We start from the raw sequence: 15,348 nt of genomic DNA on the forward strand, positions 1-15,348 counted from the left end.
CATCTCTTACCCAGTGTATTCCTCATCCAATCCAGACATCCCTACAGACAGGCTATCCAGGCTTTTATCTACAGTCGTAGCTCACACAGCACCTCTTTGCTGTTGCAGGTTGAACAGTGCTCTGCGCCATGAGCAGGTGTTTGCTGATCGCTTCCTTCCTGACGATGAGGCTGCTCAGGCCTTGGGCAAGACCTGCTGGGATGCTCTGATCACCCCCTTGGTGCAGAGTATCACCTCTCCAGGTACCGGATCTCCTTCCTGGCAGGGACCCTTGGCTGGCGTGGTTGCCCATCCCTCCCGCTAGTTGACTGGTCTTCTTCCTGGCCTTCCAGACCCCAGTGGTGTCAGCCCCCTGTCGTGGCTTCTGAGCCAATACCTGGAGAATTTAAAGGCAGCCCCAGGTGCCAAGAAACAAGCATCCATTTTCAATTCCCGTGTGCGACGACTGAGCCACCTGCTGGTGCACGTGGACTCCAGTAGCCCTGAGCCTGAGGAGCTGAAGCCCCCAGTGAAATCCAGTGAGTGTCATCCCAGGGGCCAGACAGACAAGGCAGCGGAAAGGGCAAGTCTTCCTTTCCATTCCAAGTGGAAGATAGGGTGGGGTAACAGTGGGGGGAGCCCCTGTTGGCGAGGTAGGTTTTGTTGTTTCCAGAATGGCAGAGTCAAGAAGATGGGGCTGCAAGAAGCCGGTATGTGGGTGGTGTGGGAGTCCTGTACTGAAGAACGGAAGCTGGGAGCTAATGGGGAGGCATGTGATTCTGGCGGGTGGGAGAGGAATTCCCACCAAGTTTTCAAAGCCCACTAGGCCCGAGGTGTGTGTCAGCAGTACTGTTTGAAGACCTTGGTTCCCTGTCCATGCTGTGTAATGCCCTCTTTGCAGATGGCAAGAATGGAAAGAGCAAGGAGTCGAGTTCTGGGGCCGCCAAGCCAGTAGAGAAGAAAGCCAGCAGCACAACCGGCATCACCCAGTGCTGGAAAGAAGTGGTCCAGCAGCAGGTAGGGGCTGCTGAGCAGGAGCGTGAGTGGGCATGCGGGCAGTGGGACGGGGTGCAGGGCTTGCCCAGATGTTCATGATGCAAGTTGATGTTTTCATATTGACACCTGCCATGACTTTTGGTGCGGGTGTGTATTAGGGAGCAGTTGCGAGTTCCTTTCTCTGCCTTGCTAAGGAAATCTTGGGGGTGCAGCATCAGAAACCCTGAGGCTGTCTGACAGGGCTGGATCTCTGTGGGGAAGAGGCTGCTGGGCCCCAGTCTTGGTGTCATGCTGGATTTTTAGGGCCCCTTGTGACTTTTTAGGGCAAACTGTGACTTAGCTCCCCCCACCCCATTCAACATACTTACACCAGTGTATCGAAACATCAACTGGCTTGTTCCAAGGACTGCAGTCCTAAGAACGCTTACCTGGGAGTAAATCCCATAGTGGGACTTACTTCTGAGTAGGCATGGAAGACTTGCACAGGAGGCACGCTGGTTTGGCTCCCTCTGAGTCCTGCACCTGGGACCCCTGTGGCTGCCTGTGGCTTTCTAGCTCTTTTGGCCTCCCCCCGCTCTGGCACCCTGGGCTGGGCAATCACCGAGGCTTGTGTCTAGCAGGCAGGCCAGCCTTGGGGACTTAGCTGGGGCTTATTTTTGTTTTAAAGTTCCTTCTCCCATCTGGTAGCCCTCCCACGGGCTCCCTTGGCAGCTTACACGACAATGAAAAGCTTGATTACGATAGGAAAAGAAAGCATAGAGGGAAATCAGTGAAAACAGGCTGTTGCTTACCTGTTCCCAAAACCTTCAAAAATCTGACTTGTGACAGCATGGCAGTTGTCCTTGGCCGCTGCAGAAGCCTTGCTGTGGAGGGAAGGGACTTGGGGACTTCCAGGACGCCCTCGTAGGGTTGCTGACCGGTTTCCTCTGCTTGTGCTGTTCTGTCTAGGTGAAGCGGTTCCTGGAGTCCTCGTGGCAGGCCCCGGACTTCGTGGAGCAATATTGCAACATCTACCTGCGCCTCCGCACTGCCATGGAGGAGCTTTTTGGGCAGCAGATGTCCTTCATGCTTGCCCTGCGCCAGGGCTTCTCTGGGGGACTGCTGCAGCTCTCTTTCCTGACTGCCATGCACGTGAGTCAGGGCGGATAGGGGCTGGGGCCGAGGGGCCGAGCCTGTCCTCGGGTCTTAGCAGCCGGAAGAAGTGAGCTTGGCTCCAAACCCTAAGCCTGACCATTAACCTCCCCTTGTCTCCAGGGGTTTCTTTGCCTACCTCCAAGCTCCCCAAGTGAGCACAGGCTGGTCACATACCGTCTCTCCTCCTGGGCTTCAGGCCCCAGGGAAACCACACCAAGCCTTTCCATAGAGTTCTTCCTGCTTGTCTGGTGGGAGGAGTTCCTCACCAGTCTCCCCTGGCCTCTCCCTGGCTCATACGGCTTCTCCTGTTCTGGGATCTCCAGGTGAGCGAGCAGTTTGCCCGTTACATCGACGTGTGGATCCAAGAGAGCTGGGCAGACTCGGGCAACGCAGAGACTCTGCGGCGCCTGCAGCAGAGCCTGGAGCCCGTTCTCTTCCTGTCTGGTCTGGAACTGGCCAACACCTTTGAGCATTTCTACCGGTGAGAAAGAGATGCAGAATGGGGAGAGGGAGCGATGCTGCTCCTGCTGGTGGAGAGGAGGGAGGCATTAGGCAGGACATGCTGGGAAAGTGATGGCAAAGCACTTCATGGGATGGATGATGATGGGTAGGGGGTCCTTTGTGGGGGGAGGAAGGGAAAAGGTGTGTGGTCCAGGCAAGGCAGTGGGGGCCTGTGGGAACGAGTTGCGGCAGAGCGAAGCGTCCATGGTCCTCCTCCTTCCTCCAGGTACTACCTGGGCGACCGGCTGCTGTCCCAGGGCAAGACGTGGCTGGAGAGTGCTGTGGTGGAGCACATTGGGCTCTGCTTCCCCAACCGTTTCCCCCAGCAGATGCTGAAGAACCTGAGCGAGCTGGAGGAGGAGCAGCAGCAGCTTCACCTCTTCCAGCTGCAGCAGCTCGACAAACATCTGCTGGAGCTGGACCAGGATGGGAAATACGGGGAGGAAGAAGAGGATGAGGGAGCGGTGAGTGAGAAGGGGGGGGGGCCCTGTGTGAAGACCCAGTTGTCAGTCCCTTGAGCCCAGAAGACCTTTGGCTTCCAAGTCCTCTTCCCTGGCCCCAGTAGTGGCTGCCTTGGGACCCCTTGCTGTCCTTCAGAGCTACTGCTGGACACGGGTTCTGTTGCTCTCCCAGGTAACAAAGGAAGAGCTGAACGGGCAGGAGGAAGAGTCAGAGGTGAAGGTGCTGGCGCTGTCTCCACGCTGCTGGACCATCTCCCCGCTCTGCTACCTGGAGGAGCCTGCCAGATTTTTCCCACCATCCCTCAGTCAGCACTTGGGCAGGTTTGCTGACTTCTATACCCAGAGTGAGTGTGGGGCTTTCAGAGTCCAGCAGAGCTGAGAAGGTGGTTTGCACAGGTCTATCTGGCTCCCTTGGGCTTGGTTGATAGTGGACAAATCAATGCCGCTCGAGTTACAGGCTCTAAAATGGGGAAGAGCCTCCAAACCAGGAATTGACTGGCATCGAACTCTGGCATCGAACTCTGTATAGTCTTTGTAAGCCGAATTTCCAAGAGAAGGAGCGTCGAAGGCTTTTCTTTAGAGGGAACGTGCTCACTAGAGCATCTGAAGCCCGCCCCGCCCCCTGCCCCCCGCCGTGCTCATACCAGTTCAGATCCTGCCCCAGCACATCCTGTCCCTGTGTAATGGAAGGGAGAACATGGTTGTGCTCTTGGGAGGAGAGTTAGCGTAGCCATGGGGGAGTGCCTTCCCTCTCACATTTTCACCCCACCCTTTTGGCCAGTGGCCCTTGAGTCTACTGTATGGTAAGATCTGGTGTCTTGATGTCTCTGGCACAGAGAGTGGCCACAAGGCAGTGGCTTGCGTGCAGAAAATCTAGGTTTCAGTCCTGGCATTTCTTGTCCAAAGGAGCTTGGGTAGGTGGGAAACGTGCGACCTGCGTGGAGAGAGCTGTGGCCAGGCAGAGCAGGTGGTAGTGAGCTAAAGGGACCAATGGTCTGATGGGATAAGGCAGCTTCAAATGACGCATCCTTTGTAACACGTAGTTCAGCCTGTGTTTGAGTACTTGAAGAACGGGGGTGGGGTGGGGAGCACAATCCCGCTGGTGGAGTTCTCCTCGACTGAACCTTTTTCTTGTTTAGGTCAGAGCCGTTTTGGGCTGGAGCACACGAAGCCACGGCGTTTACAGTGGACATGGCTGGGCCATGCTGAGCTGCAGTATCAGGGCTGCATCCTTCACGTGTCCACCCTGCAGATGTACATCCTTCTGTGCTTCAACAGTGTTGAGGTATGGCCTGCCTTGGTTCTAACTTCTTTTGCTGCTCTGATGTTTTGAATATGTAGAACAGAACACATTCTCTCACAGCTGAGTATTGCCTGATGAAATTCTAAATTTTGTGACTTGGAGAATGATCCACGCACATCACAAAATGTCTCATATTGGAAAACATTTTAAATTCACTCTCCTGTACTGGTGATTTTATTTTTTGAATATGCAAACTTTGCACTGTTCTTTCTGAAAAACTTGCAGCATCTTACAGAACGTGGAACGCCCTCTCCCAGGATGGTGCTGGGACTTGCACAGTGGGAATTGCACAGTGATGCCTGCTGCTCTGGTATCAACCTTGTACCTTAAGGCTGACATCAGAGCAGCCAGAGTCACTGCTAATGCCATTCTTTAATCCCCACATCCATGCTGTCTTGGGAAAGGGAGTTTCAAATTCTGTAAGATTTCTTGTCTCCAAAGGGGCTCATAACTGCAGTACTAACCTCTGTTCTCCCTCACCCCTGTCGGATCTAGGAGGTTTCAGTGGAGACATTGCGACAAGCTACAGGTCTCTCCCTGTCCCTCCTGTGTCAGGCGCTGAAACCTCTGGAAGAGAAAGGTCTCCTGATCCAGAATCACGGTAATTATGGAGGAAAGGGAAGTTGGCATACAGCTAGCTCTGTGGGGTGGATGGCATCTTGGTAGCTATTTCTGTAGAACACTTAGCTTGCCAAGCCCAGCTGGAATAGGGTGGTGCAGAACTTTTCCAGGGACATGTCAGAGAGGATCCAGGAACATGGGAGAGCCCTGCCAGTCTCAAGCCCTCTGTTTTTTTGATGCTAGGTGTGCTGAGGCTGAATGAGAAGATGCCAACCCTGGATTCTGGACAATGCCTGCCCCTGCTACCAAAATCGCCATCCTTGAATGTGGTAGAGAATGAGGGTAGTGCTCTGGAGAAGAGAAGGAACCTGGTCTGTTGCCTCCTCATCCAGATCCTCAAAGAAGAGAAGGCGATTCACATTGACAAGCTTGTGTTCAGGGTAGGGAGGGCTGGGATTCTGTCTTTGCAGTGCAGTCCAGCTGGTGCCCCTAAAGGAGGTTAATTCACTCTTTCTGCCCTTCTCAGGTGATTGATGCCTGCCAGAAATTGGGCTCTGGCTCTGCACCAAAGTTCCTGAGCTACTGCAGCAGCACAGATATCTTGTCTTGCATTCTGCATCTGCTGAACCAGGGCTCCATCCAGCGTCAGGAGAAGAGGCCACAGTTCCTGGAGTATGTCTCCCCAGATCTCCCACCCCCAGCACTGCCAAAGAACCAGCCTCAAGTAGCATTTCAAACTGTCAGGATCAAGAAAGTGCCCAGTGTGCCCTGCATGGAGAAGAGACACACTTTCTCTACCTTCAGGTAGAACTGACTGCTGCCCTGCTTTCGTGGGACTGTGCGGAGGTCCGGTTGCTTACCAGTGTTGAGAGTGTAAGTTTTGTCCAGTACGTGGCTCTTCCTTCTGGTTGCCACAAGGGATTCCGGTAAAGAGCAAAGTGTCGAGTCAGCGGCTCAAGCTTTCACTGCAGTTGCTTTGCTTCCTGCTTAGGGTTCGGCCAGTTGCCGCAAGCAGCAGGTCTACAAGAGAGGGGGGTCTGCCAGCGACTGTCCAATTTCTCTTTTACTGGCTTGCTGGCCGGTCTGCCATAATCCTGCTGAGGTGAGGCGAAGGAAGCAGAGCTGGTGCCAGAGAACACAGAAGGCAACACAAGCCTCCCTTGACAGTCCAAAGTAGCTTTTGCATCTGAAATCCAAACAACACAGAAAGTTCTCTCTCTTTCCATTTATTTATCTAATTGCCTTATTTATGGAGTAGCACATTGCCACTGAAGCATGGTCTCTCTCTCTCACACACACACTCACACACTCACACACACACACACACACACACACACACCCTTCCTTACCCAGAATGTCTGCAGAATGGTTGGTCTCTTTCCCCTCCTTAGGAGCACCTTCTCTGATTAATGTCTCTGGCATTAAGGGAGGAGTAGCACCTACCTATTTGCAGATTCATCCTGCTGGAGGCCAAGGCTGGTGACTCAGTGAGCTGAAACTTCTGTTATTTGGGCATCCTTTAAGTTGCTTTCTTTTTGAATTTGTCCTTCAAGCCTGGCAAGCCAGAGAAGATTTCCCTAAGCGTCCTTTGCCATCATCTTTGCCTTTACTTATGTAAGAAGCCAATGCAGGTGCACATATTTAGCTACTCATGTACCAGTCTGATGGGTGTAATTTGGTGCTAGCTTAGTGAAACGAAACTGTGGGTCGTAAGAACATAAGAAGAGCCCTGCTGCATCAGACTAACAGCTCAGCATCCTGTCTAACACAGTGGCCAACCAGTTATTTTGAAGGGCCAATGACAGGGCATAGAGGCTGAGGCTGTCCCCCAATGTTGCCTCCTAGCACTGATATTCAGAGATTTCCTTCCTCTGAATGTGGTGTTTCCCTTTACTTCCGAGTTAAATGGTGGTGCCTTAGAATTGTGGACCTTGGGCAAGTGCTGAGGGCCTATGGGTTCATTATCATTATCCCATGATTAGAACTCATCAGAAAAGATGGGTGCTGCTTGTGGCTATTCCAGGATTTGTGGAATCAGATGCCAGATTTTGCTTCTGGGCCTCTTCTCCTTAATTCTGGATTCCCTCAACCATACATAAATTGTGAGCTGGCCAGTTATATGGAAGTACAGTGTGCTTTAAGTGAACTGTAAAGGGCAAAATGTAAAGAGGTGCAATATGAGTGCTGTAGGTGTCAACTGTCAATCTCATTTTGGATAGGGTGAGCTTAAAACATCACTTTACCTGCTACATCTCTGGTAGAACCCCTGCTTCTGTCTATTATCTGTGTTTCTGGAACAGGCTTAAAAGTGAGAGAGGACATTTATCCCTTATCGGTGCTGCTGTAGCCATGGTCCTGTTCTCTGCCTAGTCATTGCCTACATTCAGTGTACGTATGGCCCTTTCCCTATATAGTTCAAAATCCACAATCTGTAACACTTGAAGAGTTCCAATAAATAAAATTTGTCTAGGTGTATTGTATGGCTTTCTTCAGCTATTAAAGATAGAAAGGGGATGAAGCTTGGCGTGAACCAGATGACCGATTTAAGCAACCTATTTCAGTTGCTTTGAAACTTAGCCCTAGACTTTCTTCCCGTTCCAAGGCTGGCACTTGGAATGATCAGCATTTGTCAATTGCACAACATGTGCCTGGTTCCTGCTTCTCTCCTTTTCTTTCTTGTAAGTGGCTTGAGCCCAGTACATAGGATGACATTATGAAGTAGCTCCAGCTGGTATCTTATGTAACTTTGTCCTTGATGGTGGAGGATCCACATGGCTAACTACCCCAACCCCATGTACAACAGCAGTTCTGCTCAAGCCAAGCGGCATTTGGTACATGTCATTCATGTTATATATACAGCCTTGTAGACAAATCGTCCCCCTTTAGTGGACAGTAAAGTGTATGAATTAGGGAAGAGGCCACTCTTTAAACCGTATTCTTTTTGACATTTAGAAAGTCCCTATAGGCTGGGTAGAGGATTTGGTGGATCTACAGCACTTTGAACAGAAGATTCTGTGGCTAGACCCTCTCCGCCCTCCCCCTCCTTGTTCTTAAGCTAGGCAGAAAGGCCACAGTGCGATGGGCTCCACGGGAGCTGTGATGGTTGTAACCTTTATTACTAGAGTACACCTGAGCACGTACAGGTCTGTCTCCCCACCACTGCTGAATCTGAGCGCCCTGTTGTCTTACTCTTTCCCTGGCCCAAGGCACACAACTCAGGTGAGCGCAGGTGGCCAAAGCTGCCTCATGCCAAACGGAGAGCACAGCGGCAGCAAGGGAAGTAGAGGATGCTCAGGCTTCCCGCTGCTGAATCCTGCCGTAGGCCAGCCTGCAGCATTACGAAACTGCTGTTTGCAAAAGGCCTGTGTGCTCTTTACATCCCTCTCCACCTGCTTGCTGTTTATTGAGCGCGAGGTGAGAAGAGTGAGGCCGAGGCACTCGGAAGACAAGGAGAGTAAAACCACTCCCACTCTGGCTGACTTGCTTTTATTCCGGTGGTGGCAGGGGTGGTTTGACTCTTTCTTCTCTGCAACCAGCTTGCTCTCCTGCAGCTGTTCAGAGGCTACAGAGAAGGGTGGGGCAGGGGACGGGAAAGGAAGGACCCTTTACTTTCATCCCTGGCATGAGGCTTGCAGTTTATCCATCTTCCAATCCTCTCAGCAGTGGCTATTTTAAAGTGGTAATTACCTGCCAACCACAAGCCTCACCAGGCAATGGCCTTGCCCACATTCCTGAAACGGAGTGGGTGCTACTTACGGTGGCTGCCCAAACCGCTGAGTTTCACAGGGGTATAGACTCTTCAAGCTCACTCAGCTATTTGCACAGCTCTCTGGATGGCCTCTGACCCCATAGCATGAACAAAGCACCAGCCAAAACGTAAAACTAATTCACAAATCAAGCAGACACCAAGTCACAATGGTACCAGCATTAATTTATTAAAATTAATCCTGAAAGCAACCTTACATTAAAGTTTAACAAAAATAGAATCTTGTAAAAAATAGGGTTAACCCACCATCCCTGCTCTCCTAACCACGAGCAGCTGCGTCTGCCAGGCAGGCGCAATACCACAGTTTAGGTCTCTAAGTTCGGTAGGATACACTTTCAAGGCGGGGTGGAGTGGGGGGGGGTGTTGTTGGTTTGGCAGTTTTAGTGGCACAAGCTCCAGGAAAGCCAAGGCTCTAGCCGTGGAGTCTGCTGTGTTTGGGGAGACGTAAGAGAAAGGAAGAGGGCCTGTGTCAATGCAGTCAAAGAGGGCAAGGAGGCACCCGCAGATGCCCTAAAAAGGCTACCCTTATAACAGTGAGCTGCGATTTCTGGCTGTCTTGTTGAAACCACCTAAGTACATTTTTTCCTGTCTGAACACCCACCCCATCCTGCAGTTCATTACCGCTGACCACAACACTGTGTTTCTCCCACTTGCCCGCCTTGTCCTCCTGGCAGTGTACATGACCTACGGTGGTAGCCCAACAAGGAGTGGAGCTTGGCTCAGCTTACAGCTCCCAGGACTGACCTTGGAGCTGCTTGAGAGAAGTGCTGGTCTAGGGGCTTGCACTGCCTACAAAACAAACTCTATTACTCAAGCTACTTTCATTACAGAAGACCACCTTCCATGCTAGAGCTTGAGGAAGAGGGGCAGGAACCTGGCCTGACCTACACCTGCATGAATAGCAGGCCTCCCTGGCACCAGGTAGGACACAGCAGTGCTGTTACACACAAGCAAACATGCAATGGAGAGACACAGTGGGAGTACACCTCCCCCCCCAACCCTCTACAAAGATGGAACAGAAGAGTTTGTGGTGAAGTATGCATTCCCAAATAATGTAGTTTCCATCTTTTCTCGCTGAAGGGCACTCATCCAACCTTCTCTGCTGTTCCCTCGAAAGGAAGCCTACTGTGCTTAAAAATAGCAAAGAACCCATCACCCCACCCTTCCACTGCTGCAACAGCTTGTCCCATCCTGCCTGCAGAATTGTAGCAGGTCCTGGACCAACTGATACTCTGAAGTCCACCAGTTATGCACCATCTCTTGTGGCCTGAACTGCTCAACAGGAAAGCTTTCACTGCTGCCCCCCCCCCCTCCAACCGAACCTCAGTAGGAACCCAAATGCAGCAGCTCCCTATGTGGTCAGGAGCAGAGGAGTGTCTGCTGCTGAAACTGAAGCGACTGCCCCTCATGGCTTTTCTTCTGTCACCTCAGTATGTCTCTTGCTTTGACTCCTCCTGCAGGCATTCCAAGAGTATGAAGCTGAACACCACCAGTCCTATTGCAACAGGGAGAGGCCAAAGAATTCAATAGGGACAAAGCGAGCTGTTTCGTGTTCCAAGGAGACAGAAGGCTGAGGTCCCAGTAGCCCTCTGTGATTTGTTAGATAGGACAGCAGAGCAGCATTTGTGGGCAGAGGTCCAGCTTGCCCAAAATGCAACTGGGAGAGCCTGGTTGGGCAACCCTAGAGGAGGGCACTAAGACAATATTCCCTACTAGAGCAGTTACAAAGTAGCAGCACGTCAAGAAACCAGATTCCCATTTCTTGCCCGTGACAGAAAGGGGACAGGATCCCCTGCTGTCACTGGCACAAAGTCCAATGGGGAGCTGCATGAATCCCCTCCAACTCTTCCACTCCTGACTGCCCACCCCCGCCATCAGAGAAGGCAGGTCTGGCATTCTAGTCTCAAATTCAGGTGGAGAAGCCTGGTTTGTCTTCCATTTCTCTAGGACCCAAGTTCATGTTAAACTAAAATTCATGGGTGAGACGTAAAGCAAATCGGGATGCTCCTTGCCTTTGGCAAGTGGAGCGAGCAGGGCCCCAGCCAGATCTGGGCTCCAGCATCGGGCAGTCAATCTTCAGCAAAAGCAACGGAGCCGGGGATTCTCTCCATTCTGCATGGCAAAGCCCCGATCCTTCCAAGCTGCCTATTTTGTTTTATCACACGTTCTTTGTGTAGCTGAAGATGCCAACTGGGAAATACTTGACATGTGTTGGCCACTGGGCAGCCAGCTGGAAAAACTTCACATCATTCCACTCCACGCCATCAATACAAACTGCAAGAGAGGAGGACAGAGATACTAAGGGTGGAAGAGGTGAAGACGGCAGCAAGTACTTTTTAGCTAGACGGGGGAGCAGCTGGTAGGAGGAGCCATTTTTAGTTAAAGCGTTCTGTGTGGGAGCGGAGAAGGCATTCACCTTAGCTATATGCAAGCCATTTTCTGGAGCACGGAGGAGAGACACAGCTGGGGATCAGTGTTTTGGCAGGGTTTTCAGGGAAAGAATCATATGCCAGCCATGGATAGGCCCTGCACAGGAGAAGGACTTACCACGTAGCATGGTGTTTTGGTGTTTGGCTGTGCAGATCAGACGTGTGATCCCCTCTATCACTTGGCTCTTGGGTTCCAAGTCCTTCTCTTTCGGTTTCTTGCTCAGAAACATCACTGCCAGGGACAACACAACAGATTTTATAATGGCACGGCCAGATGATAGGTGAGCCAGCATAGTTAAAGTTCTGGCCTTTTCCTCAGAATACACAGCGAGCAGGCCAGAAATCTGATCGGGCGGGGGGTGGGGGGGAGGAGCTCCTATGGATTGACAGAAGTGGACTGATGTTGCTATCTGGTACCTTTCTTGTTCTTCTCCTTGGTGACCACAGTCATGGCCATAGTGTTGGGCGGGGCCAGCTCGCCAGGGCTGGGGATGCGGCTGACCTGGAGTGAACGGAAATTGCTTTTCAGGGTATTCTTGATGCCTGTTTCCCGCTTGTCAGCCTCTTTTCTTTTTTCCAGCCCCTGAGCTATCCAGTAATCGACCTGTAGACCCATCACTTCCACACCAGGACTCAGAGAGCTGGAGGAAAAGAACACCAAGTTATGACAACTCTAAGCCAAGAGACAATCAGCAGGACTGTGTGTTTAGTGCAGCTCCTGCTGGAGTGTACCACTTCCAATGGCTAGAAGTAGGGCTGTCTCATGTTTAAATATCTGATATAAAAACTGCCCAAGAATAGAAAACTAGGGATTCAGAGGATGGTTCTAACTTAGCCTTCATTCTGACATGCTCGTTTTTCTTTAAATATGCAGAGTTTTTAATATAGGGCAAGCATTTAAACATGTAAAACTTTGACATCCCTCCCCCCCAGTCTGCTGTAACTTTGTTGTGTGCACTACACAGCATGATTCTGATGATGTCATAGCTCATTTCTCAGATTATCTGCTTCCAAGTGGCCATTTCTAAGACTCACCCCCTGCCATCTTCCATTCCCACAACAGCCTCCAGCCACGTAAGCCATTGCCTTTGTACTTCCACACTAAGTTCTTTTCCTAACAGCCCACGCACAAATGTTACCAGTGCAATTTCCAAGCCTAACTTGTGGCAACAGGCTCTGGCCCTCTTATGTACCAAAGATGCATGGCACAAAAAAGCTGTTGTCATCCTCTAGCTCTGGGGTTCTCTCCCTGCACCACAAGACTGGGGCTGTCCTGCTAAACCCAGCTGCTTACTCTCATTGTTATTAATCCTTGTACCCAGCATGGAGGAACTTTATCATGCTAGCTAAATCACTCACAGAAGATACACCCATGAAGTCACTAAGAGTGGCCAGCCGTTAGTCCTCCAGGCCAGAATTCCCACCACCGACTGAGCTGATAGGAGCTTGCCCTGCTCCTGAGCTTACCCTGCTCCCGAGAGCCCACTGCTGACTGATGGAGAAGGTGGTGGTGTACCCACTGACTCCTTGGTATACGGGACCCCTCCAGCAGATGGAGAGGATGAGCTCAGAAGTGAGGCGGTACAGATGGTAGCATCATCAGAGTCAACTACAGTAAAAGGAAAACAAGCATACTTGGGTTATAATGGGGAGCTCTCAGCATCTGTGCAAGAAGCTGGCCCTTGGCTCACTGTCATAGGGGGCAAGGGACCACACCAACTGCAGCTGGCTGTAGGGGTATGCAATTTGGTACTGCCAAACCTGAATAATACCTTAACAGTATTATTCAGATATTTTTGGCATACCTGAATATATCTGGTTATATTCTGATATACCAGTTACTAGATTCCCAAATATACCTGGATTATTCAGGTTTCTCCTGAAATCATCATGCCTGCCATTTTAAAGCTGGCTGAGTTCGTCCTTTGTGGGTTTTCCCCAGGATTCCCCACCCCCACTCGCTCCAGGCAGCAGGGGGAATGAGGGGGATGGGTTAAGTGAGCAATGAAATGTGACATTAGGTCTCGTTGTCTGGCCAATCACAGGAATTCTTTGATGGGAGAGCCTAATTCTTGCCAGGAACATAAAAGCAGGCCTGGCTCTGCACAGACTCAGTTTTAGAATGAGATTTCTGGACAGTGTGCTGTTGAGTGCTTTGAGCCTCTGGCTGCTCTGGGAGTCTGCCCTTGGATTACCTTTGCCTTTCGGATCTGTACTTTACAGATTACTCGGCTGCCTACCTGGGACCACTGAGGAAATGCCGCCTGCCAGGAGGACAAGAGTTAAGATGGATTTGAGATATCATGGGTATTTTAGGGAAAAAATTTCGTAGTTTTCCTGGTTTGGGGAGGGTGGCTTGGTGTTCCGTTGGGGAGGGGTAAGGCAAGGGAAAGGAGCAAGCTATTTCATTCCATTTAAACTTTCTTTTTAATTTTTATTTAATTGCTTTTGCTGTTGTGGGGATGCACTTTTGTTTATTTTCTGGTGTTGTATACTTGCTGTTGTGGGGATGCAGATTGTTTTTTGCTTGTATTTAAAAAGTTGTTATATATTTTAAGAGCTGCTATCATTCTGCACTGCAGTTGTTATTGTCTTTGCCTCTAGTGCCTTTTGGATTACTCCTGCTGGGTTGTTCTGTTCTTGTTATTAGGTTTTAATGTAGGTGAGGTGCAGGCCTTGTTAAAAAAACCCAGATTCATTTCCAGCTTAGGGAACACAGTTTTCCTCTAAAGAGGCTTGTGTGGGCATTCACAAGGGTGCATATATTTTCAGATAAACAAACCCATAGTAAAAAGAACTAAGTTGCTCATTTTGCTCTTGGTGTCTTGGCTTCAATTAAGCCAGATCAGAGGAGGTTAGAAAAGAAGTGTTTTTAGCCACAGACAGACCCTTTACTCTGAGTTTCAAGAAAAAGTTGCTTGACTCTTCTTGTTAATATAATTAGAATAACAACATAACCTAAATAAGTCTTTTTAATAAGAGAACATACTTCCATCGCCAGATTAGATTCGCAAATGTTAGCCAGCTTTTAGAATAGGTAGTCAGACATAACTGCCCCATTTCTGCTGCTGGCTGCTTCATCAGTTGATCAGCTGAGGACTCATCAGCTTCCTCAGGTAATAAGCTGAGGACAAGTCAGTTTCCTCAACTGATTGGCTGTGGCAACTGGCAAGGGTTTTTTTTAATGCACCAACTGCCAAGGTTAGTGTGCTTACACAACACAGTTTTTAGTCCATTCTTAAATTTTCTCTTAGCCATATTGCAGCAAATAGGCAATAGGAAACTGGCAAGGTTTCGACACTGAATGTCACAACATTGAAACATCGTTGTTAAAAATTTTTTTAAAGATGAAACTGGATTGGTTGTTCAACCAATCTAGAAGCAAGGGGATAATAGGGAGGGGGAAAGGGCCAAGCCTCACACTGAAGAAAGTATTATTCGCTTCAAAAAAGCCCTTGTTTGACTTCACTGGGGAAAAAACATAGAGGTATATACACAGGGAGAAAAACGGCAGAAAACCCAGGGGGGAAGTCAACCCTGCATCTGATGCAGCCTTTCACTGTATAGAATGCATGAAAGTCTGGGAAGTGGTTTGGAGACTGAATTGGGGTATTTTGACCATGCATGCAGAACTCCGGAGCAAAATCAATGCAGTATGGGGCTAGAACAGAATAGGAATTCCCTATTCCATAGGGAATAATGGAGCCAAATATATTCAGATTGCTGAATAAAACCTGATCTAAATACTGTGACAGTATTTTTGGACCCAAATATCAGGGAAAACCGAATATGTATGATATTCCAGATCCAAATAATACCAACTTGTTTTTTAAGACACACTCATAACTGGCTGCCTCATATCCTACAGCCTGGTCTCTTGAAGCAGGGCACCCACTCCTGCTGAGGAAGAAGTGGGCTGATGTTTCCTAGCTTCCCAGAAGTGACGGTTCCAGGAGTGCAAGCCTGTCCCCCCTGCTTCTCCAGAGAGCAATGCCCCTTGTGACCACTGATGGCACTGCGAGTCTCATGGGCAACCATTTTTCATAAGCTTTTTAGAGTTTTGCTTCTTTACAGGATCCTCTCCAGAGATGTGCAAGCATGTGAGAAGCCTGTACGGTACATGCGCTGTATGCAGACAAAAGAGTAAGCACCATTAGGAACTTTCCTCAGATTGGTAATACACAAACTTAATAGGCAAACAAGCTCCTGTCACCATTT

At 49.9% G+C, this 15,348-nt stretch overlaps 2 protein-coding genes across 5 annotated transcripts in view; one reads left to right on the forward strand and one right to left on the reverse strand.

Annotated features, from left to right (window-relative positions):
- The window catches only part of CUL7 (cullin 7), a 30,142-nt gene extending 20,525 nt beyond the window's left edge, over window positions 1-9,617 (forward strand). The window contains exons 20-31 of one of the 3 annotated variants that reach the window (XR_008597385.1): window positions 109-242; window positions 333-518; window positions 881-996; window positions 1,924-2,106; window positions 2,433-2,590; window positions 2,837-3,074; window positions 3,244-3,415; window positions 4,211-4,356; window positions 4,870-4,975; window positions 5,179-5,375; window positions 5,462-5,808; window positions 9,532-9,617. Coding sequence is in view for 2 of the 3 variants with exons in the window: in XM_054984289.1 (XP_054840264.1) it covers window positions 109-242; window positions 333-518; window positions 881-996; window positions 1,924-2,106; window positions 2,433-2,590; window positions 2,837-3,074; window positions 3,244-3,415; window positions 4,211-4,356; window positions 4,870-4,975; window positions 5,179-5,375; window positions 5,462-5,743 (1,918 nt within the window). In the remaining variant the exon portion in view is untranslated. Of the gene's footprint in view, window positions 1-108; window positions 243-332; window positions 519-880; window positions 997-1,923; window positions 2,107-2,432; window positions 2,591-2,836; window positions 3,075-3,243; window positions 3,416-4,210; window positions 4,357-4,869; window positions 4,976-5,178; window positions 5,376-5,461; window positions 7,405-9,531 lie in introns of those variants that run through there. The other 2 variants (XM_054984289.1, XM_054984300.1) reach the window with 2 other exon arrangements.
- Window positions 8,850-15,348, reverse strand: part of LOC129333018 (phosphofurin acidic cluster sorting protein 1-like) — a 168,344-nt gene continuing 161,845 nt past the window's right edge. For both annotated transcript variants that reach the window (XM_054984320.1, XM_054984312.1), the window contains 4 exons: window positions 12,598-12,739; window positions 11,548-11,771; window positions 11,249-11,362; window positions 8,850-10,975 (listed from right to left, as the gene is read on the reverse strand). In XM_054984320.1, coding sequence (XP_054840295.1) covers window positions 10,860-10,975; window positions 11,249-11,362; window positions 11,548-11,771; window positions 12,598-12,739 — 596 coding nt within the window. In that variant the 3' untranslated portion in view covers window positions 8,850-10,859. The remainder of the gene's footprint in view (window positions 10,976-11,248; window positions 11,363-11,547; window positions 11,772-12,597; window positions 12,740-15,348) is intronic.

This window comes from Eublepharis macularius, chromosome 1 (assembly GCF_028583425.1).
Source record: "Eublepharis macularius isolate TG4126 chromosome 1, MPM_Emac_v1.0, whole genome shotgun sequence".
Lineage (NCBI taxonomy): Eukaryota > Metazoa > Chordata > Lepidosauria > Squamata > Eublepharidae > Eublepharis > Eublepharis macularius.